This window comes from Oryctolagus cuniculus, chromosome 7 (assembly GCF_051225735.1).
Source record: "Oryctolagus cuniculus isolate XC-2025 breed Fujian yellow rabbit chromosome 7, ASM5122573v1, whole genome shotgun sequence".
NCBI classification, from domain to species: domain Eukaryota; kingdom Metazoa; phylum Chordata; class Mammalia; order Lagomorpha; family Leporidae; genus Oryctolagus; species Oryctolagus cuniculus.
Window position 1 is genome coordinate 42,679,060 of NC_142873.1, and position 22,850 is coordinate 42,701,909.

The 22,850-nt window shown below is 61.8% G+C and overlaps 1 protein-coding gene and 1 long non-coding RNA gene across 3 annotated transcripts; one reads left to right on the plus strand and one right to left on the minus strand.

Moving 5' to 3' along the window:
* Positions 1-5,896: 5,896 nt before the first annotated feature.
* BCAN (brevican) lies at positions 5,897-22,010 on the minus strand. Of its 2 annotated transcripts, XM_089299795.1 has the most exons (14): positions 21,987-22,010; positions 18,164-18,274; positions 17,173-17,544; positions 16,711-16,885; positions 16,299-16,426; positions 15,587-15,880; positions 13,431-13,664; positions 12,240-12,890; positions 9,040-9,147; positions 8,352-8,510; positions 7,749-7,831; positions 7,359-7,503; positions 6,997-7,187; positions 5,897-6,379 (listed from the first exon to the last, which is right to left on the minus strand). In XM_089299795.1, the coding sequence occupies exons 2-14, from the start codon at positions 18,252-18,254 to the stop codon at positions 6,272-6,274; spliced, it is 2,739 nt and encodes a 912-aa protein (XP_089155921.1). In that variant the 5' UTR covers positions 18,255-18,274; positions 21,987-22,010; the 3' UTR covers positions 5,897-6,271. The 2 variants fall into 2 exon arrangements, with proteins under 2 accessions (XP_089155921.1, XP_089155922.1); XM_089299796.1 differs by lacking the exons at positions 5,897-6,379; positions 6,997-7,187; positions 7,359-7,503; ... (1 more) ...; positions 8,352-8,510; positions 9,040-9,147 and adding an exon at positions 11,673-12,013.
* On the plus strand, positions 17,194-18,627 carry LOC138850529 (uncharacterized). The gene is made up of 2 exons (XR_011390360.2): positions 17,194-17,452; positions 18,056-18,627. It is a non-coding gene; the product is annotated as an uncharacterized LOC138850529 (long non-coding RNA).
* Positions 22,011-22,850: the final 840 nt, after the last annotated feature.

The window sequence follows — 22,850 nt, forward strand, 5'->3', positions numbered from 1 at the left end:
ACATCTGAAAATGAAAATATGCCCGACGTCACAGCAGCAGAGAGCAGGGCGCCTCACCTGCTGTGGGCTGGGGTGGGGTGGGGGATGGGAGTGGCGCTCAGGAAGGCTGCTCAAGAACCTGATGGATGACCAGGAGGGGCCAGCGGGGGAGGAGGCGGAAAAGCATTCCAGCCGGAGGGAACAGCCTGTGCGTGTCCCAAGGCAAGGGGAGGGAGTCTGGACTCTTCAGGGAGGGCAAGAAGGCCTGTGTGACCGGGAGCTGGGGGATGAGAAAGGAGAAAGTTCCCCAGGGGACCGAGGAGAGAGTCGGGAGTCTGGGCAGAGGCCTCGCCAGGACACAGGAAGCTGCTTCCCAAGGGAAGGAAGTGGGGAGGGCTTCCAAGGAGAGGTGACTTGGCCAGGTTCGCATTTGCGCACTGAGACAGGCAGCGCTCCCCGTGGTACCCGACGGTGGTGGCAGCGGGGATGGGGAGGCGAGCTGTAAGGGAAGCAGAGTCCCAGGACTCGGTGAGCCATCCTGGGAGACAGAGGGCGGCAGAAGTTTCCCGGCTGTTAGCCTGGGCAGCTGGGAGATGGAGACTGTGCAGGGGCAGAAGGCCTGGGACAGGGTGGGCGAGGGGGCCTGGAGCTCGGGGGAGAGATGACCACTGGCCTAGAGATGACCCAGAGGAGAGCGCATGGGATGAGGAGAGCCCGGCACAGGGCCCCTCCGGGGCTCCCAGCGGAGGAGCTGCGGGAGGACAGGCCTAAGGCAAGAGCAGGACCAGGGACTGGGATGTCTCCGGCAACCTGTCATGGCAGAAAGCCCCAGGAGAGCGAGGACTTTTTTCCTGTTCATCCTCTGGAGTCTAGCACAGTGCCCCGGAGCCCAGGGGGTGTGCAATAGACTCCTACTGAATACAGAGGAAGTGACTGGAAGGTCAGGACCCACTTCCGAAGGTGGAGTCCCTGGGGGTGGGGAGGGGTTGGGGAGGGAGCAGGAGGGGAGGCCTCCCCCTCCCGCCACTGCACACACACACACACACAGAGGCGCAGGAGGAGAGGGGGGTTATTCTGGGGCCTCCTCTGGGTAAATATAGCCTCGGAACAGGGTGGGGCGGTGGGGGGGGGCGCCGGAGGTGGCTTCCCCATTTTGTTTGGGACCTTCCCGTATAAGGCTGTGCTGGCTGAGGCGCCTGGGAGGTTGAGGTCAGGGGCTGAGCTCTCCATTCAGCCCAGCCTGAGGCTGGCCCTGTTGCTGCTGCTGCTGCTACCACCGCTGCAGCTGCCAAAGCCTTGGAGGAAATCAAAGGCCCCGGCTTTGGGCTTCGGCCAAGGGCGAGCGGAGGGCGGCCCCTCCTAAGGCTCCTGGCCTTCACGGCTGTGTGGGAGCCCAGCCCGGGTATGGGGGGGGGTGGCTTCCAGGGTCCTCTCAGGAGGTGACAAGTCGGGGAGGGGAGGATCTCAATCTCCTAGGGTAGCCTGCTGGCTAGCTGGGATCACGCCCTGACACCCTGCGGTCTAGCCTTTACCCCTCCCATGGCAGGTCTGCCCCCCCCACCCCGCCCCCGGCTCTGGCCTCCGAGGTTACAGAATCAGAGTCTACTCACTGCCCACAGAGAAGGGCCCTGGCCCCTCAGTGCCCCGCAGCCCCCGGCCTCTCCCCGGGGAGGGGGGACCAGCTGCTGCCACTTGACCCTGCGGTGTCACAGCTGCTGTCAGCCGTGCCATCCTGTCTGCAGCCGCGGAGGAGGAGTGTGATTTCATTTCAGCTGGAATGCGCCCTCCGTGGAAGGAGGGGGCGGGGCAGCCAGGCCCACCCAAGCCCAGGAAACCCAAGAGGACTCTGGGCTCAGGGATGGGCCCCTGGGCGCCTCTTGGACACCTACTGCCACCCCACAGGGCAAGACCAGTATCAAAGCGAGTTCTGCAGCAGGGGGACAGAAGCAAGACTCGGGGATCCTCTGGGTGGCAAGAGGAAGCGTCCCCTGACACCGTGCTGATGGTAAAGGAAGGGCCTTGGTGCCCTGTTCCCGAGTCACAGGCCACCTTGGGAAAACCTGGTGACACAGTCCAGCGGCCAGGCCCTGGGAGGGTTGGCTTGGAGGACAGAATGGCCTCAGGTCTGGGTCAGCAGCCGACGGAACCAGGGGGCAGGAGGACCCCCCACCTCCCCTAGGGTCCTCCCGCCCCCTGCCCCACACCCAGGCCAAGTGGACCTGCCTCCTGCTCCCTGAGCCCTTCCCCAAGCCCTGCTGTCCTTGGGACTCCGACATAGATGTCCCACCTGTCCTGATGCTTAGTCCTGCTAGGGTGGACCCCAGGTTCCGGAGCCACAGCTCTTGGAGCAACCCCCACCCCGTGCCCCGCCTCCCCTTCAGCTTTTCCCTGTCCGGGCCTCATCTCCCCTCTCCCCAGCCCCTCTTACTCTCCCCACCCCCAGGACTCAGCTGCGGCTCCAGAAATAAGCCTGGGCAGGTGCCAGGAGGCCTCTGTCGAGGAACCCCTCTTCCAGCAGCTGCGCGCTCAGCTGCTGAACAAGCGGAGCCCCCGGGCCCCAGAGACCGCGGGGGCGGGGAGATGTCCAGTTGGCTCTGGCCCCTCCAGGTCCCCCAGGCCCCCATCCTCCCAGCCCCACTCGCCACTCAGGGACACAGCTCTCCTTCCAGGCCCCCCCTTCGCCTCTCCTCTGGCTCGCACCTACTTTCCTCTCCCCTTCCCGGCACCTCCCCCTGCCCCTGCATCGCTTGCTGTCTCCAGGATTCCTTCCTTTCCTGTTCACCACATCTGGCAGGCAGAACCTTAGCTCACTTTGATGGGGAAACTGAGGCACGAGCACTGGGAGTCTGCAGAACATGGGCTGGGGGCCTGGGGGCTGCCCCCTTGCAGACTTCAGTCCAAAGTGGTCAGCAGCTGTCCCTCTGTTAACCTGCTATCTAAACACCAGGGAAGAACCAGGACCAGAAGTAAACACTGGGGCCGCAAATCCACCCACTGGACCATTAATTTGAGTCTAGTCTCCAGGGGATGGAGGCTGGTCCTCACATCCTCCCCGCCACCCCCCCCCCCCGCCCCATTTGCTTCTCTCTCCTCTCCGTCTCCATCCCCTGCCCAAGCTCTGTACTGCACCTGCCAGCTCTCCCTCCCCAGGACTAACAGGCTCAGGGACTCAGGTCTGGGGAGCATGGGAGACAGGGTGCCTGGGTCCCAGCAGCAGGCAGGGGTCTGGCTGCAGCCCCCTGGGGAAAGCCCTCCCACCCCGTGGGTCTGATGGGCTGAGCATTTTTGGAAGTGTTTGGGAGCTGCTGTGTCAGGCAGGCGGCCAGGACAATGGGGCCCTTTCTCTGCCGTGTGGGCTGGCACAAAGGCCCCAGGGAGGTCAGGGCAGGGCTGTGGGCGCTGGGAGGGGTGGGGGAGGAATGAGGCGGTGGGTGTGAGTCGGAAGAGCCCAGGGGAAGCTGGGGGCCTCCCCGCAGAGGGGAAACCATGGAAGGCCATCTCAACAGGCTCCCAAGCCGGGGGCACGGTGACCTCCCGCGTGCCTGGGAGGGGGCGCCCTTTGGGAGGACCCCACTGAGACTGCGTGGGAGGCAGGCTGCGGGCTTAGCCACATTTCCAGGAGCCTGGATGTGGTCAGATCTGTGATCCAGTCCATCCTCCTGCATGAGGGGGACTTCCCCTCCTCAGGACCAGGGTAGGCCCCATCACACACACACAGACGCACGCACACATGCATGCACACCCTGCACCCTGGGCCACGGCTTGGGTTCTGTGCAGGGTGCTGCTGAGTCATCCCTGGACCAGCTCCCCCTTCCCCAGGAAGCTCAACAAAGCCAGGAGCAGGCTTCCGTTTCCACCCCAGCAGCCCAGCAGGTGTGGGGAGGGGAGGAGGGGAGGAAGGATTCTGGTTGCAGCCCTCTCTCCCGCTGGAGGCCTCCCCATACACAGAGCAGAGGCCGTGGCCCCCCTGCGTCCCGTCCGTGGAGGACAGAGCGAGCAAGCGCAGAGCTGCAGCGGAGAACGCACAGTCCCTTCCAGCTCATGGCAGCGGGAGCTCGCGTGAGGTCTGCCCACCCCACCCCCCACGCTCTGGGAGGGGGCACTGCTCCAAGGCCCGAGCCAGACACAGCCTCCTCCAGGCCCCGCCCTTTAAGGCGCACCTCACTCCACTCACATTCCAGCCAAATGCCCTGGTATCCTTTAAAATGCGTGGAGTGAGCCTCCACATAGTACTGCAGGATGGGGGCCAGGTACCCACTCTGGCCCCAGAATCATGCTCTTCCCTGTAGTGCTTTCAGAAACAGCCGCCCCCCTCCACGCCCACCCCAGCCATGCCGGGCTGGGTTGTGTGTGGGGAGGACCGAGGTGAGGAAGGAATGTGAGTCTAGGGGCTCAGCGCTGGCATCTCAGACCAGCTGGTGCCAGGTTTAGATACAGGGTGGGGAAGGCAGGGACAGCCTGCGAGAGCCCCAGCACAGCCCCCCCCCCCCCACCGCAATGTGCACCTGTCTGGAACCTGCCTCTGTCTGTCTTGTGTCTTGCCTCTCTCGCTCTCTCTCTCTGGGTCTTTCTATATCTCTCTCAGCCACTTGGCTCCTCAGATCTGTCTCCCTGACCCTTAGTTTCACCAACTTTCCAAAAAAAGGACTAAGAATTTTTTTCACCATGAGGGTGAATTGGGTATAGCTGAGTGGGCACAGGCAGGAGTGTGCTCACGCGTGTGACTGCGGTGGCTAGGGCGAGGAGTCAGCCCAGCAGGGTAAGCTGCCTGGGACGTATCCGCCGCAGGTCCTCTGGCTGGAGTCCTGGCTGCTGCACTTCTGATCCAGCTCTCTGCTGGTGCACCTGGGAAGGCAGCAGAAGATGGCCCAAGCGCTTGGGCCTCTGCCACCCACGTCGGATACCAGGATGAAGCTCCTGGCTCCTGGCTTCGGTCTGGCCCAGCCCCAGCCCTCGCAGCCATTTGGGGGAGTGAACCAGCAGAGGGAGGACCTCTCTTTGTGTGTCTCTCCCTCTCTGTTGCCTTTCAGATAAATAAATCTTAAAAGCTAGAACCACATCCCCATACACACTTTCCCTAAGGCACTGTGCACTGTGATGAGGGCCAGAGAAAAGCTTGCTACTTACACACACACACACACACACACACACACTCACATTCGGTCATTCTCTCGCCATTTCTCAAAATGACCTCACCATGTCAACCTCCGCTGACTCACTGCCCGCAGGGCCAGCTCAGCCTGACCGGAAGTCTACCCCTCCCCCCTCCAGTCACCTCCCTCCGACCCCACCCCATGCTCCTCAGAAAGAAAAGACCGCGGCGCCCCCTGGTGGTGTCCTGGGGCTCCTGCCACTCCTCGCGCTGACTTCACTCACACAGGCGCACACGGCACTCTCAGCGCCCTCTTCTGGCTACAACCTGAAAGGCCCCCGAGTCAGTTCCCAGAGGCCCAGCTCAGCCGGATGCCCCCCCTTCGCCCTTGCCTCCTTCCCTATCTCCTGCATCTCTGCCTCCCCTGCAGTCTAACCCTAGACCTGCAGGGCCAGCGGCAGGGTCTTCCCTTCTCCTCTCTCACACTCCCTGGGAGAACCCCTCTCTGAAGCTCCGCCTGCGTTCTTCTCCGGGACCTTGGCTTCTCTCCCCAGACTGAGGTCGCCTGGGACTGCTTGACTTTGGGCACGCTGGGCACTCCTCGTCTTGCCTTGCCGAGCATCCTGATGCCACGCCGCTTCTGCTGTGCCCCAACCCCTGAGGACTCCCTTGGCAGCCATTCTGGGCCAGGCACTGTTCCATCCATCAACACCTTGAGAGCGTCTTTGACCTTCAGCAGCGAACAAGCGCAGACGCTCTGTCTTACGCTGCGAGGCCCTGCTCAACCTCTCCCTCTCACACAGGCACACAGAAGCATCAAAGCTGTTGAGGCTCAAATGCAGCTTTATTTCCTGCTGGTTTACTGGCGCTCCCACCCTGCTGACCCGTCCATTCTCTTAGCAACTCAAGGATGAGGGAGACAGTGCCCCCTAGAGGAACGGAGGGACTGCGTGGCTGGCAGGGAGAGGGCAGCTGAGGCACTTGGGGACTTTCTCCACTGCCCTGAGGGGAAACCCTGATGCCCGGGTTATGGGGTGGAGAGAGAGAGCCTGTGCTATGCTGGAGCCTCCCAGGTATGTCCCAGGAGCCCCTTGCAGGCACCACCCCCCGGGTTGTAGCTCCACCCCTCTCATGCCGTAACTTCCCGTGATGGGAAGACCCCAGGGTGTGAGGTCCGACTGGGGTGAGAACCCCGGCCCCCTAGGGACCTGGAGGGGGACTGGGAGGAGAGGCCAACAGCGCCTCCCAGCGTCCCAGCAGCCTCCTTTGCTGTGCTTCTGGGGCCTTCAGTGGGTGCAGAGCTCGGGCCTGGGGAAGACACAGACACTCACCTTCCGCCCCAGGCTCCCCTTCTCTCCTCAGAGCCCAGCCTCTGCTGTCCCTTCCCCTGACCCCTGACCTCATGAGAACACTTGCTCTGGCTCAGGAGCCTAGAGCAGGGGCTGGCGCTATGGCACAGCGGGTTAAAGCACCTGCAGCACCGGCATCCCATAGGGGCGCCAGTTCGAGTCCTGGCTGCTCCACTTCCTATCCAGCTCTCTGCTGTGGCCTGGGAAAGCAGTGGAAGATGACCCAAGTCCTTGGGCCCCTGCACCTGTGTGGGAGACCCAGAAGAAGCTCCTGTCTTCAGATCCGCTCAGCTCTGGCTGTTGCAGAGTGAACCAACAGAATGGAAGATCTCTCTCTCTCTCTCTCTGGCTCTCCCTCTCTGTAATTCTGTCTTTCAAATAAATAAAATAAATCTTAAAAAAAAAAAGCCTAGAGCAGGACCATGTGATCTCAGACATCAGCACCGAAGGAGACCCCACAGCACCGAAGGAGACCCCAGCCCACCCCCTTCTCTCTGTCCCATTGCCAAGGGCAGTAGGACCCCCAGGTCACACAGCCAGTGACAGGCAGAGCTGGGGCCCCCTACCCCCACTCACAGGTCTGCGGGGCACACAGGAGATCTGGGGGGGCTCCCAGCGACCGTCCTCCTGGCAGCGGATCAGAGGCAGGTTGCGCTGGGCCAGCCCCTCTCGGCACCGGTAGCGAAGCACTGTGTCCACCTCATAGCGCAGCCGTGGGCGGCCAAACACTTGAGCCAGGGGCAGCTCCGGTGGGGGTCCACAGGACACTGCGGGAGGCACACACTTAGGAACCAAGTGGGAGCCTGGCTCTGCAGGGGGAGGAGGTTCCCAGAATCACAGCATAGAGGAGGAGCTGCAAGGGGACAGCAGAGTCAGGGAGCCCCCCCCCCCCCACGGCCGGCACACCTTCTGGGTGACGTCACACCCTCTGCCCTCACCCAGCCCCATCCTGCAGGTGTAGGGCAGGTGGTAGTTGCAAGGCACGTCGCTCCACTGTCCCTGATCGTGCCACACCATGACCACGCAGTTCTCTCCAGACAGGAAGTAGCTGTCGGGCTGCCCAGGGTTCCAGTTCTCATAAAGCTGGGGATGGGCAGCGAGGGGAGGGGGGTGAGGAACTCTGCGTGGGTGGAGTTCAGGGCACTTGGGGAGGGCAGGGCGTGGCGTGGGAGAGCCCCCGGGAGAAAGAAGGCTGAGGGTCTGGGGACTGGGGACTTCTGGGAGAGGGGGAAAGGGAGGGAGTCTGGGGTCTTCGCTGTGGAGGGCAGCAGTGCTTCGAGGAAGCGGACCAGAAGGCGTCAGCGCAAGGGCCGGCGGGAGCTGCTCACCAGGGGGACGCCGTCCGACCACAGGAAGTCGCCTTCGATGGTCCTGTCGTTGAGCCCGATCCACTGATACTCCCGGTATTGATCTGAGGACCGCGGGGAGAGGGCGGCGTGCAGTGAGCTCCGCTGCCGGCAGGTGGCGGCCGTTCCCTGTCGCCGGCGCTCCGGGAAGCCCTCGCCCAGCTCCCACTGGCGCGCCGCCCTGATGGCTCCCCCCTCTCCCCAGACTTTGCACGCGGGCCGGAGGGAGGCCGGGGCGTGGGGGTGGCGGAGACGGAAACCGGCCACCACCACCCCTGCCCAGGCAAGAAAAAAGAAAAACTGGAAAAAGTAAAACCTTGCAAGAAGGTCCGAACTGGGACAGGCAAATGGGGGGGGGGGGCAGGGAGGTTGGGAGCAGCGGGAGGCGGCCCGGCTGGCGCAGGTGTGCGTTCCTGCCGGGAACCCCAGGTGTCGCGTGGGAAGCGAGGGAAGAGAACGACAATGCGAAGGAACGGATGCAGAAGCCAAGTCAAAAGAGCGTGAATGAATGAATGCACGGTTGAGGGAGTTAATGCGTTAGTTATGGAGCGCGTGAGAGGGCGGATGACGCGTCCCCCAGCCCACTGTTGACGAAGTCCTGCTCCTCGGGGGTGCTGATGCTGGTCAGGTGCGCGCCTTGCAGCCGGCACTGGGTCTCCGCCTCCTCCCAGCTCCGCCGCGTGGAAAAGTGCTTGTAGCAGGCGCCCTGGAAGGCATCCCAGCCCGGGCTGCAGAAGCGGAGGCCTGGGGCACAGAAGGGCGGGCACCTCAGGCCAGAGGACCCGGGAACCCGCAGGGGCCAGGTCTCCCGGGAGGGACTGCATTCCTCGCACGGCCGCAGACCGGGAGGGGCGGGGCTCCGGAGCAGGAGGGCGGAGCCGAGCAGCCTGCGGACCCCTGGAGGGGCCCGAGGGGAGGGGCTTGGTGCCGTCTCAGAGCCCTTGGGACCTGGATGAGGGCTGGAGTTCCTTTCTGGTCCCTAGGCTCCTCTACCCTAAAGGACGCCCTTCTGTCCTCCCTGGCACGTGCCGGCCGCCCACCCAGGCCCGGAGCGCGCTCAGCTCCCGTCTCACCCGGCCCCCTCACAGCATTTCCGCGGCGCTTAACGAGAGGAAGTCGAGGGAAGAACTCAGGGAAAGAACAGAATGGCCTGGAACAGCGATTCCCTAACAACAGGGCCCCCCACCCCCCAACCGGAGTCCTCCCTCCCCTTCCAGAACTGACACGTGGAGGAGGAGCCTAGGCCTCAGACCCCTCCCCCCAGCACACTCACCAACATCGCACAGGTCCCCCCCATAGCCAGGCAAACACAGGCAGCGGGCCCCCTCCTCCTCCTCCAAGCATGTCCCACCATTGTGGCAGGGGCTGGGGACACAGTCACCTGGGGGAGGGAAGAAGTGAGGTGGGGGCAGCAGGGCAGTGTGCATCCCCAGCCCTGACCTCCCTGCACGGAAGCCATCATGGCTCTCAGAAGGGTCTCTGCAGAGCCTGCCTCTGGTCACAGCCTAGCCCTGAGGTCTGCGTTGCTCTGTGAACCCTGCCTTCAGTATTGGCTCAGCTCTGTGAAGGCCACTGTGCAACAAGGGGCTGGGGAAGATGGCCAGGGAGGCCCCTGGGAAAGATCCTGGGCTGCTCAGGACTCTTAGCTGGCTCCTCCCTCTCCTGGGTGACACTGAGCGGTGCCCCACCCCGCCCCCACCCGTCCCTGGCTCCCAGGCCAAGTTTCCTTTCACAGCCCTTGTCTTGTGACAGACACCAGCACAGCTCTGGGGAACAGCGGGGTGGACCTGGAGGAGGGGACAGCACCACCCCGAGCAGCAGGGGTCTCTGGCCCCCCTCACTGCTCCTGGGAGCTGATCAGCCGTGTGGTCCAGGTGAGGGCAAGCCTGCCTGCAGCTGTCCCCTGGGCCGGGGCAGCCAGATGCGGCTGTTGCTAGGGAGCCCACCGTGCTCATCCAGTGCCTGTCCGGTTCCCCCCAGCCCAGGGAGGAAGCTGCAGCAGGGTCAGCTGTCCCGAGGTGCTGGCTGGCTGGCCCCACCCCTCAGCTTCCTCTTAGCAGCACCCAGCCCCTCTGCATCCCCTTACTAAACTCAGACTCTTCCCCACTACCGGGCTCTGCTCCCCGCCCCCCCACCCCGACCCAGGCCTTCCCCAGCCACATGCAGCTCATCCTCAGCCTCCCTCTCCTCCAGGCAGTCCTCTTAGACTACCCTGAGGGCCTGCAATCTGTTGTCTGGGTCCAGTTCCAGCTGGCTAGGCCATCCACCTTTCTCTGGATCCTGAGGTGGGAGGAGGTGGCCCTTAGGCCACGCCTGCGTGTGGGAGGAGCTGTCAGTTTCCACTCCTTTCTGGTCCACCAGGCTCAGGGGAAGATGGCGCCACAGAACGTCGCTCAGGTCAGGACCCCCCAGAGCTCACCATCCACCCCCAGCAGCCAGGGCCAAGGCCCACAGTGCTCCACGCTGGCCTGGCCGGGATCAGTGCAGGGCTGGGGGAGGGGACGCTGGACTTGATTCAAGGAATTGTGCTGGAATGACCTAGATGGTTTGGGTAGATGAATCAGCTTTTCCAGTCCCACTGTCCCTGCCATCTCCCCTGCCAATGGTTTCTTCCCAGCTGGTAGGGCTGCCCCCCAACCTCTAACGCCCCTCCCCCCAGAGGGGGAGGGTGATTTATTTAACCTATTAAGTGCCAGGCCCAACAGAAGGTGACAGACCTGACCGCCCTCCCATTCCTCAAACTGTCCTGCCCTGCCCTGCCCGTTGTCCTGTCTGCTCCTTCCTGTCCAACCGTCAAACTCAGCCCTTGGTCCTACCCAGGCCACTTGTCCCTCCGCGTGGCTGGGGGCTGGCAGAGTCTGAACCCAGGGTAGGCAGAGCAGGGTGCAGGACCTCTTCTCACCACTTTCTTGCCTCCCTCCCTCCTCCTGTCGGTTCTGCACAACCAGAAACCTTGTTTTCCCTCTGTGGAAGCAGCAGGCCAGGGACCTCTCGCTCACCCTGCAGGAGGGTGGCTAAGACACTGCGACACCTCCAGTGGATCTCCTCTCCCCTACTGCCCTCCTCACCCCACACAGCGCTGAGCTTCAGCCCTGAAATGGGTGAGCCTGAGTGTGATGCACAGGCCCCTAACCTGCACTAGGCCATCTAGGAGAGGGTGGCGCTGGGGCCTGGGAGGAATCCAGCTTTCGCCAGAGGTCTCCATGGTGAAGCTTAACCTTCCAGGAATAGGTAGGGCTCCCCTCAGAAGACCCCAGACCCTAACTCCCCATCCTCCCTCCCTCTACACTTGCATCCATCACCCTGACTTGTATCTTCTCCAGACTCAGGGTCTTTGCAATCCTTTGGGTTTGGGGTGCAGGGAACCATTCCTCCCGGGGATAAGGAGTTGTCATGAGTGCAAAAGGGTTAGTGGAGGTGAGTTAAATATCGTCCCCTGCTGAGGTAGGTGGGTGGGTGAGTGGTTAGGGCCCCTGGGTGCCAGGGAACTAGTCCTATGCGGGGGTACTTTTAGGTACTGCTCTATGAGCCACCCAGATGGCTCAGAAATGAATATAAATGTGTGGGTTTGTCCCGGTCAGGGGTGGGGGACTACAATTCCCAGCACCCCTGCAGACTGGCAGACCCTGGCTTCCCTGGGGTAATGCATGCAGTCAGATGTGGGGTCTCATCAGTCAGGAGGGACGCTGTCACCTGGCCTGAGAGGGGGAGGAGGAGGGAACAGCAAGGGACTGTTAGACCGCGAGCACAGGAGAGGGCGCAGACTGAAGACAGAAAAGAAGAAAGGCCAAGAGACACAGGGAGGCAGAGACACAGGCGAGAAGGAGAGACAAGGAGTCAAAGAGAAGCACCAAGGAGTCACCAGGGCACGGATCAGTGGCAGGAGAAAGGCAGACAGCTGGAGAGGGCGACAGAGGGTGCCAGCGTTTGGTTACAAAGCGGTTTAATAGAGGTTTATTTCCAAGGCTTGTTTTCCATGAAACAGTCAAAAATACTTCACAGAAGTAGTCTCTTAAGGCTCTGTGGGGTACAAGGTCTCTTGGACCCCAGAGGTGGAGGAGCGGGGGTGGACTCCCAGGCTTTCCCTGAGACCAGTGGGGAGTGGCTGCAGGAGATGGCACATAGGACGGGGAAGGGAGCAGTGGAAGATGGGCCTCGCCTTGAAGACTGCAGAGGCGACAGGTGCGCCCTGAAGAGGCCTAGGCTGCTCCGTGGGGTGGGTGAGATGTGAGCCACAGGCAGAGGGCCTGAGGGCAGGAAAGGGGCACAGGCGGTGAGTGGTGGGGCTGGGGTCACAGGGTGAGCAGAGTGCCAGGATGGAGGTCACAGGTGGAGGGGGCATGAGAATGAAGGTGAAGGACAGGCAAGTCCAGGGAGATGGGGCCTAAAGGACCACAGGTCAGGGGACCCAGAGCCACAGTGGGAGGAATAAAAAGAGGATAAAGAGGGAGGTTGAGCCTTGGGCAGAGTTACCTGAAGAGGGGGCCACGGCCACTCCACCTCGGCTGGCGCTGTCAGTGGGCAGCACTGGCTGGGCCTGCACTGAGGTCCCTGCTGGGTCAGTTCTTCCAGAATTCTCTTCAGAGGGAACCTCCAGCTCCCTGGTACCCTCAGGGGCCCTTGTGGCTGGAAGCAAGGAAGGGGCATCCTCGGAGCTCCCTGTCTCTTCACTCTCTCCTCGAGAGACCCCAGATAGCTCAGGACCCCCAGTTTCCTCCCCAACTTCTCTTGCCCCAAGAGGAGTGGAAGGGGGCGGGGATGCCAGTTTCCCCTCCCTAGCAGTGGGCAGAGTCTCCGGAGGTGGTCCACGGACCCTTGGAGGCCTGGGAGCTTCCAATTCTCCATCAGGAAGAGATGATGCACCAGGCTGCAGGGTTGTTCTTGCTGGCAGGGTTTCCTGGGAGGGCGACTCCTCCAAGACTGGCTCAGTGGGGAGAGTAGCCTCAGGACCCGGACCACTAAGCTCGCTGGGCCATGCCCACAGGTCCTCATCCTCCACCACCTCCTCCTCCTTTTCTTCCTCCTCCTCCTCTTTTTCAGCCTTGTATTTCTCTTCTTTCTCCCATGCCTTGTCCTCTTCCTCTGAGGACTCCTCAGGTGTTACAATGGATTGGGTTTCGAATTCTGGGTAAAACACAGAAAGTTCAGCACCAGGGACAGCACCCAGCAGAGGTTGGGAGGAGGGACGGGGAAGGGGAGCAAGGGGGCACTGGAGCGGGGAGGTAGAGGGGGAGAGGGAAGAGATGATCTTTGTTCCACACTGGAAGAACTTCAATTTGAACTGCATTGTTGAGGCAACACTTGAGAAGGCTCTATGAGCGGGCATGAGCCCGGGAAAGCTTGGTTGTCGCATCCCCTTCTCCAGTCACTAGTCTGTTAGGGAAAAGCAAGGTGGGGCGGGTAGGGGGCAAAGAAGGGAGGCCCCTCTTTCCCAGAGGCAGCTCCTTAGTCCAAGCATCTCCAGTCCCAGGGAGGTGGGTGTGGAATTTACTGGAAAGGCAAAAGTTGGAAAGGGATAGGAGCTATGCCCTGCACCACATAGCTGTTGATAAAGGACAGGGAAGAATCTTGGTAGCTATGGGACCAGCATTAACCTGGGTTTGCCCCCTCTGCCCCCAACTTCTCCCAGGCAGAGACGTTCCCAGCACAAGGGATTTGAGTTACCTAGGAGGGTCCTAGGGGCCTCTGCTGGGTCTTCTGGAGTCGAGCTTCCACCTGCCCCATCCTCCAGGATGGGAATGGAGTAGATGGCCCCACGGGACTCACTCTCCACAGCTTCCTGGGGCAGCTGCAGTTCCTCCAGGGTCTCTGTCACTGTGACAATGGCCTCCAGTCCATCAGAGGCCAGATCGGAGGCTGGGTTGGAGGTCTCAGGGACGGCAGAGGGCTGGACAGAGTCTGTGGTAGGAGTAAAGTGTTGATGGGAAGCAGAACAGGTGGCTCTGCCCTCCCAGACCAGGGCCTGCCCACAAGGGCTCTGGGTTAGATGGACAAAGACCATAGGATTCTTTCAGTTCTCACCCATATCCCCTGTGGAGCACTCACGGGGGCCCAGGGAGCACCTTGGAACTCTGTCACTCACTTCTCAAGCATTAGTCAGGGGGCTAAGCTTTCTCAGACACTGAGGACATAATGTAGAACAAGCATCAAGCTCCTGCTCTCGAGGGAGCTTATATTCTAGATATGGACACTAAACAAACAAGGAATGCTACAATATAAAGAGCAATTAAGCAGAGTCAGGATGATGGGGAGTACTAGTTTAGAGTAGTCATGAAAGGCTCCAGTGAGAGATGTTCCCTGGAGTAAGGGACAGAGGCAAACAGGGGGGTGGAAGGGCCTCAGCACCCTTGAACTTGGGGCAAGGTGCAAGGGATCCCAATAATCCCACAATTCTCAAAAGGGAAGAGAACAGGCTCCATCCCCACAGGATTGTGGAAGGGTTGAGTGAGGAAGAGCATCCAGCAGTCACCACCTGAGGATCTTAGTGTTGGGACAAGAGCCAAGGGAAGGGGCCACCTCATCTGGAATCTGCTCCCTTTAAATAATCTGGGGTTTGGAATGGATTATCATGTACTCTGGGAAAAGGAACCAAGAACAGAAAACCAACAAAGCAACACTGGAAGTGGGTTAGGAAAAACCCTGAGGACAGAGTGTGCTCAGCCAGGCAAGACCGGACAGTGCGTCCCCGCGCTCCTCTCCTGCTCCAGTGAGCCTTGCTCCACACCAGGCAAGCAAACCTGTGCTCTTGCTGCCTCCATCTGCTCTCAACTGTAGCCATGCTCCCCCCTCCTCCTACCTTCTCCTGATCCACTTCCTGCTTCCCAGAACGGGGCTCAGCACATAATCATAACCAACGAGTAGAAGCTTTAGCTGTTATTGTTGTTGTTAGCTGTTGTTGCTATCCCTTTCCAGATGGACCCCTATGTCCCTATGGACTTCACATCCTCAATTCTCAGGCCAAAGATGCCCATAGATCTGTGCGGGCGGCTGCTCTCTCAGTCTCTCCTCATCCTGGGAGTGAGGTTGCTCCTCTTCCCTCATACTGGGGGCTCCCATGCCAGAAACTATGTCTTCCCTCTTCAGGGAGCGCCATGGTTACCCGAGAGTAAAGTCTATGGCTTCTCTCTTTTCTGCCCACAACCCTTGTGCTGAACAGGGACCCAGACAATCCATGGTGATGCCTCTGTAACTGTCAGCCACCCTTAGCTTGGGGCCTATGCCTTTGGGGCTCCAGGCACTACTTCCCCTGCAGCTCCCACTAGACGATGCAGGCAGAAGCTGTGTCTATACCCAACTGTCCTTGATGTCCTGATCTTTGTGTGTATGTGTGGTGGAGTGGGGGCACTGTGTGTATCCATCTGTATGTGGTGGTGAGAGGTCTGACACCTTCTCTAAGCCACAGGTTCTGCAAACCCTCCAAGGGCTCCTGTGAGGGGATCTGGTCAACTGGAAGAACTTAAGCAGATAATTCATTGGACTCAGAACGTCTTGGCCATTTCTGCTCTGACAATAGGCTGACAGGAAACAGGAAGGTATTCGGCAGCCCATCATGGAGGGGCAGCTTTGCAATTGGGAGGGAAAGGCATGGACAACTGGTGGGGAAGCAAGAAAGGAGACACAGAGAGATGACCCCTCCTTGAGGTCACCCAACTGAGTGGGACCAAGCTAGGCCATGCCCAGAATCTTAACAAGCTGGGCACCACCCAAGACTTCTGCAGGCAAGTGGTACAAGAGGGACCGGTGCAAGCTGGGGTAGGACTTTCGGGGTGCAGCCTGCCTGCCTGAGGCTGGTTTCAGCCTCTGCAGGGAGCTGGGCTCACCTCGGAAGCAGTAGACGTTGAAGCGGCTGTGCTTGTTGGGGAAGCCGGTCTGATTGGGGAAGAGGAAGAGAGTCTTGACACCAGGCAGGCCCCCACCACAGCGCTGGCTGGGTGTGACAATGGGGTAGCGCACGCTGCCGTCGGCCAGCCAGCCTGGGCTGCAGCGGTCCAGGCCACCGTCCCAGGCTGCGTAGAGCTGGCCCGTGGTGGCAATCTCCGCACCCCGCTCCCGGCAGTACTCCCGTGCCTCCTCCCACGTCAGCTTGCCTGGAGGGGCACCTAGGAACAGTTCTCCTGGGTGGGGAAGACGAGGCTGGGTTATCAGGCAGTTGGTGGCCCCTTCCACCCTGGGCCCCCAACAGGGACTCTGGCAAGCTTCTCGTCTGTGACAAAGGGTCAAATACCCTACATCGTGGGATCCGAGTCCAGATAGAACCTTAGGATGGAGGAGCAGAGCCCAGTGCCTCATTCTGCAGAGCCTGGCATTAGTGCAGAGCAGGTCCGGAGGGTGGGACCCTGGCTCGGTACCTGCCGCCCACTGGTGGCTTTGGGCATGGGCTGGCTCAACACAGTGCCCGGAGGGAGGGGCACCGATCGTCTCTTCACCCCGCCTGCCCCCTAAGCGCATGAGGGACAAGAAAGTCCACCTGAGGCTCCTAGAGGACCTACAGAGAAGGGGCTGGTTCCCTGGTTACTGCTCAGCCCCACTCACCATTTAGGTCCTCAGCGTAACAGTAGACATCGTAGAGGTCATCCGGGTCCACCACTCCGTAGTTCCGGACCCCAGGGAAGCCATCCATGTCTCCATAACAGGCCTCCCGTGGGGTCTGGATGGGGTACCTGGGGAGAGAGGACGGGCGCCGGAGAGCTGTCCCTTGTGGACTGCAGTAAATCCCACTGCTCTCTCAGTGGAGCCCAGAGTGGCCAGACCGGCTGCCCCACCCCCCAGCTCTGCTGGGACGCACACCCCTAGGGCAGAGTCCTCGCCACCTTCTGCAGAGCAAGGAGCCCTGCGTGCCCAGGCTGAGGCAGCAGGCAGCCCCTCCCCCCACCCGGGGGCCACAGCCCCATGACTGCTGACTGCAAGCCCCCGAGCCCAGCCCCAGCCCCAGCCCCCAGCCCACCTCACGGTCTGGTCGGCCAGCCAGCCGGCATCACACTGCTCATAACCCCCAAGGTAGGCGGCATACAGCTGCTCCGGGGTTGCAATTGCGGCTCCGATGCGGGCACAGGCCTCTTGCGCCACAGCAAAGGAGAAAGCGTAGCGGGCAGAGCCCTCTCGGTAGAGAAAGACGACCCCTGAGGGGGTAGAGAGGGCTCCTGAGCCTGGGCCTCCCCTCACCCTCCTTGTCACACACACACACACACACGGGTAAATTCCCAATTGTGCTTGTTCTACAGCATGTGGGACTTAAGTTAGACTATGGGTAGAATTTCCTCCACCTGAAGGGAGAAAAAGGAACCAAGATCTGTGTCTCCTCCCTCTTTGCCCACCTGGCCCCTTCCACGTGCATTGACCACACACCCCCCCCCCCATCCCGGACGGTGGAGTTCTCCCCTTCCTCTCTGCTTCTGTGCCCTCTCACCTTTGACCTTGACCTCCACAGCATCACTGCTATCATCGATGCCATGCTGGACCTCGCAGCGGTAGATGCCCGAGTCGTTGGGCCGCAGCTCGCTCAGTGCCAGGGAGACGTCGGTGAGCGAGGCGGGATAGGCGGGCAGCGCCACGCGGAACCGGTAGGCCTCGCTCACCTTGACGCGGAGCCCCCGCGCCACCAGCACCTCGGCCTCCCGGCCCCCGGACAGGAAGGTCCACTTGACCCGCGGAGAGCCCAGCGCCGCGCGGCGGCTCGGCGGCCGCAGGTAGTGGACGTGGCACGGGATGGTGAGGGCGCCGCCCAGCACGCCCTGCAGCGGCGCAGCGCCGGCGATGCGCACGCGGAAGGCGCGGTCCTCTGTGGATGGGCAGGGTCGGCTGGCACTTTGTGCGGTGGGCCGGGTCCCACAGCGCGGCCTCGGAGTCCGAGCCGGGCTCCAGGCAGCCTCCCCGCACCCCGCCTGGTTCCCGGATTCCCCAGCCTCGCCATCGACCTCCCCTAATGCTGCCTCCCAGGCCTGGGTCGGCATCCTTGCAGTGCTTCCAGAGCCTTCCAGTTTCCCCCCACCCCCGGCCCAGGGTTCCCCGGAAGACCCTCCTCCACCTTCACCTCCTGGAGCCTCCAGCCCCGATTCAACATTTCCTAATGTGTTCTTTTCCCAGTCTCCATCAGGGTTTCTCCCGTTCTACTTCCTTGCCGCCTCCCTGCGCCATTCCTCCTGCCCCCCAGGGACCGGCAGTCCTGCACCTGCGCCCCTCCCTAGCCCCGCCCACAATATTCCCACCCTCCCAGGGGCCCACACCTCATCCTGTATTTCCAAGTGTCCAGCCAGAGCCCTTCCCCACAGTCCTAATTCTCTCCCCGCCAGGTCCCGGAGGCTGGAAGCAGTTGGTTCCGGCTGAGCAAGAGCCCCACCACCACCACCACCGGGGAGATGCAGGAGCCAGAGACAGCGGCCCTGACTGGGGTTGCTTACCTGAGCTGTCCCCTTCCAGGACATCAGCTAAGGCTGCAGGGACCTGTGCCAGGGCCAGGGCCGCCAGCAGGGGCAGAAGCTGTGGGGCCATGCCGCAGGCCAGTGGAGGGACTTGCGGAGGAAAGATGGGGTTAGACTGCAGGATGGACCGCCCCTGGCTTCCCACCATACACAAACTGGCCCCACAAGCCCACTGCCCCCATTCACTGTTAGCTCTCTGTTTCTGATTCCTGTCTCCCTGCCAAGGGATCCCTCCTCAGAGTCAAGATCTGGGTCCTAGTCAACTCACTGTATGACCGAGCCAAGGGCTCTCCCCTTGCTGGGCCTTTGTTTTCTTATCAGAAGAGCATCATTACTATGTGCTTTGAGAGCGATGCATAGGTGATAGATAGCCAGATAGGTAGATAGTCTTTAAAAACTACAAATGCACATAGTAGGAACACAATAAATGCTTACAGCATGAATGGAGGTTGCAACTATATTTACAATTTCACCTGTCTCTCCCCGAGCAGGCCTCTCCCTTGAACTAGAGAGGGAAGGATTCCTTATCCCACGGTGACCCCTTCCAACCTCTCCTGGCTGTCTCTCCTTCCCTGGGCACAGTAGCCACCCGACCTCCTCCAGGAGGGCCTCCTGGATTGAAGTCAGGCAATGCCCAGCCTCTCCCAAGCCCAGCCGCCGCCTCCTTCCCATCATTACGTATAAGGAAAGTCTTCTCTTTACTCCCCAGCGTCCTCCAGCTCCCTTCCTCGGCTGCCTCCTCCCTTCTCCCTCCCAGCCTTTCCTTTCTGCCTGGCACGGGCTTTCCCACCGGATCTCCTGGCTCGGACACCAGCTGGGACAAAGCCCCTGTCTCTGCCAGTCTGGCCTCCTTCCAGCCTCTCTCTCTCCCCCACCCTACCTTTTGTGAGAGCCTTGGGCAGGAAGGGGAGACGAAGGGGGTGAGAACGAATAGGAAGGGCTACTCCCCCTTACGCCCAGCTATCAGCAGCTCTAGAGGCCAGAGGACTCTTCCGAAGATCTCAGCGGAGGGGTGGGGTGGGTGTGACATTGAGGAATGGACACTGGGGCCCACAGGGTCAGCCCTGGGTCCCCTTCAAAGCCCAGCCAGGGAGCGGGCCAGTGTGCACTCAGAACTGGGGCTCAACAGCATCCTTAGGGTTGGGCTAGCCTTAGAAAAGAATGGGGCTAGGCGGGGGAAGGTGGGTGGTGCTGTGATGTAGCAGGTAAGGCCGCCGCCTGCAGTGCTGGCACCCCATATGGGCACTGGTTAGAGTCCTGGCTGCTCCTCTTCCAATCCAGCTCTCTGCTATGCCCTGGGAAAGCAGTAGATGGCCCAGGTCCTTGGGCCCCTGCACCCACATGGGAGACCCGGAGGAAGCTCCTGGCTCCTGGCTTTGGATCAGCCCAGCTCTGGCTACCATGGCCATCTGGGGAGTGAACCAGAGAATGGAAGACCTCTCTCTGTCTGTCTTTGCCTCTCTGTAACTCTGCTTTTCTGCGATGCAGGAGGAGAAATGAGGGTTAGACTCAGGCAAGATCACTAGCGATCAGGCTGCTCCCTCCGTGGAAGCCTCTTCGCTCAGACCCTGTCTCCTCTGCCCTCTCAGACTGCACCTTCCACACGCCCTTTCCTGAGCCCCAGCTGACGGGGACGTCCCTCTGCCCCAGGTCCGCCCAGCCTCCCCTTGAAACTGCTGTTTTCCAAACTGAGCCTTGGCGTCAGGATCCGAGGTGGGGAGGAGTGGCAGGAGCCAGCCACTGACCCTTGGGAGGGGGGAGGGTCTTGATGGGGCCAGATCCAGGAGTGCTGAGACCAGGCTCGGCCGTGGGAGTGCCTGGGAGCCCTGGGGTGGAGACCCTCTGGCATGAGGGCCTGTCGGGTCGGTGTTGTTTGTCAGGCGTGTGAGCTGTGCCAGGCCCCTTCCCGGCGCCCTCCCTCCCCTCTCTCTGGGCTGGCGCTGGAGCTGCTCACAGACCTGGCTCCCAGCTCTCACAGGCGGCCCAGAAACCCATATAGTGGGAGTCAGCCTGGGCCCACCCGCAGACCACTGCCTTCACCTCTGCTCTGATGGTGTGTGTGTGTGAGAGAGAGAGAGAGCAGCGAGGGGCGGGGGAGCAGGGAGAGCCCGACTGCTCTGGGGCAAGCAGAGCAGCCCATCCCCACCTTCAGGAACGGGGGGCGCTGACCACAAAGGCCAAAGGCTACTCCCATGCAGTCCTCAGAGCACTGTCTCTCCACTCGCTGCATCGCGCAGAGCTCGGCCCTTCCCTGCACCAGGCTCCAGACCTGGGGGCCGGGGGTCCCGGCCTCGGCCTCACCATTCCACCCACCCCTCCGCTTCCCCCACAGCTGACTCGGGAACTCCTTTTCTACCAAGGACTCCACAGCCCTCTTCCCGTCCCCTGACGCCACAACCATCCCTCTCTCTCGCCCCAGCTCTGTTTCCTGCTCTGGCCTCTGGCCATCTGCCCCTGTCTTGAGTTTCTCAAGCTGTTCAGGAAACTTTCCTGTTGCTGCGTTGTGGTCTCCTCCTCTGACCACTGACACCCATCTGCCTCACAGGCTCTGCAGAGCCAATCCGGAGACCCAAGACCAGGCTGCGTGTGCGCATGCGCACACACTCCTCACGCCCACCATCTCCACGCTGAGTGCCCACCAGCTGACAGCCCAAGGCCTCCCATGGCAACGGAGCGCCAGCACCAGGCAGGGTCAGCAGGGGAGGCGCAGGAGGCGCGCTCTCAGCTCTGCCCTCTGCAGCTGGGTGAAGAGCCACACAATCCACACAAAATCAGCGAGGACTTTCTGCCTGCGGGAGCCACCGCAATCCTCTTCGAAAAGTCCTATTTATTGGAACACAGCTAATAACAGTGTTAGCTACATCACCAGCTGAGCCACTGCAGATTCTCCCTGAATAAAATCTGGAAGGTGCATGACGTGGTTGGCAACGGCCAAGTTGGCCTTAACACAGGCAGGGGTAACGCTGTGGGTGGTGCCATCAGGGTAACGCCGCCAACAGCCATACCCCGAAACTGACGCGGGTCTCTGGGTCTGTAAGAACCATGTGGGCAGAGCTATTCTGAGGGGGTGGAGGGAGGGACGTGGGAATCCCCACAGGAGGAATCCCCAGTCCCCTGGCCATGCCCGCAAGGAAAGCGGGAGCCGTATTGCGTTTAGCTAACAGTGAGCCATCACCTAGCTGATCCAGGCCTCCTGTTAGATGCTTGCCAAGGATACCCTTCCCTGTGAGAAAAATACTGCTTCTGCCTCCTTGCCGAGGTTCAGCGAGGTCGGCTAACTCACCCAAGGTCACACAGCAAGTGAGTGGCAAACTTGGGATTCCAGCTCCAGAGTGGGCACCCGGCTACTGTGGGGATGCCCCCGACAGGGCTGCCACCAGCGCTCCTCCCGCGGCGCACCGCGGCGCGCAAGGCGGGCATGGAGTCGGGGGTTGGCCCGGATGGCCACAGCCCTGCCCAGGACAAGGTCGGAACCCCGGGGCGGCAGTGCGGGGCTGGGAGCACGCAGGACCCAGAGGGGGCGTTCCCTGTAGCCGACTGGCCCCGGGGTTGCTGATGGCATCGGCCAGCAGCAGTGGGGGTACCCGTGGCGCAGCTGGCGAGTGTAGCTCGGAGCTCGCAGGAGCCAGGGGCGCTCGGGGCTGCCGGCCGCGGACCTCGCGAAGGTGTCAGGGGTCGGGGAGCTGGGTGCCTGGGAGCGGAGGGCTGCGGGGTCCGGTCGAGGGCGGCAGGGGAGGAGGGGCGGCGCTCCCTTCTCTCTCTTCCCTCCCAGGACTGGTGGCCGGGCCGCGGTGACACTCACCTACCGAGAGTCGGGGCCGGGGGCGGCACTGCGAAGTTTGTCACCTCCTCCGGAGGGGCCTCTGGGTCCTCGGCTCGGATCTCCGGCTGCCGCGGAGACTGCGTCGGGGACTGCGCGGACGCGCGGAGAGGCAGGGCCCGCAGGATGCTCGGGAGAGGGCGCCGGCCCGCCGGGCGCAGCACAAAACCCCCTTTCTTACCCCCGCCCCCGCCCCGCCTTTCCCTGGGGCCGCCCCCGCCCCCTGGCCGGGAACGCGGGGGTCTCGGGACGGTCACGGGACCCACTGCCTTTTCTGTGTCGGTTCCCGACCGCAGCGGCGAGAGCAAGGACGAGCGAAGTAGGACATCGTTGCGGGGATGAGGAGCCGAGGACCTGGAGGAGAGAGGGAGGGCAGAAGGGGTGGGGAGGGAGAGCTCACCGAGCTCCGGGGTGATGTTGCAGCTGGAGGGATGAAGGTTAGACAGCCGGAGGGACTTCCCATTGGTCAAAGGGGGAAGAGGAGGGACTCAGACTTGGACTGTAGGGAGGAGGACCAAGGGCTCCTGGAAAGAGACACACCCCTCCCCCATAAAAGTGGGAAGCTCCTGTTTGGAGGCAGGGATGAGGTGCAGATGACTGTAGCCACTTTCCTGGAGGGAGCTCTGATTGGGTTTTGTCTCCGGAGGCGCTCACACTCCCTGCACAGAGGAGGAGCTGACTTTGCAGCGGGAGGAGTGGAGGTTAGACAGCAGGATCCCGGCTGAAGCAGAGCAAGTCCAGAGGTGGCCAGGCCTGGGGGGAGCAGGGGGCACGGGGAAGGGACATCGCTGGTCACGCCAACCAATGTGCAAAACACGGGCGTTGCTGGGAGCCCACAGGGCCAGG

What these genes read in the sequence shown, in the direction of transcription:
- BCAN (XM_089299795.1), bottom strand. Translation starts at nt 18,254, where the DNA reads ATGGCCCCACAGCTTCTGCCCCTGCTGGCGGCCCTGGCCCTGGCACAG. An exon ending in GGCCCCTAGGACCCTCCTAG is followed by an intron (nt 12,891 to 13,430) that starts GTAACTCAAATC and finishes TGTTTTACCCAG; the next exon opens with AATTCGAAACCCAATCCATT. An exon ending in GGAGCAGGACTTCGTCAACA is followed by an intron (nt 7,832 to 8,351) that starts GTGGGCTGGGGG and finishes CGCGGTCCTCAG; the next exon opens with ATCAATACCGGGAGTATCAG.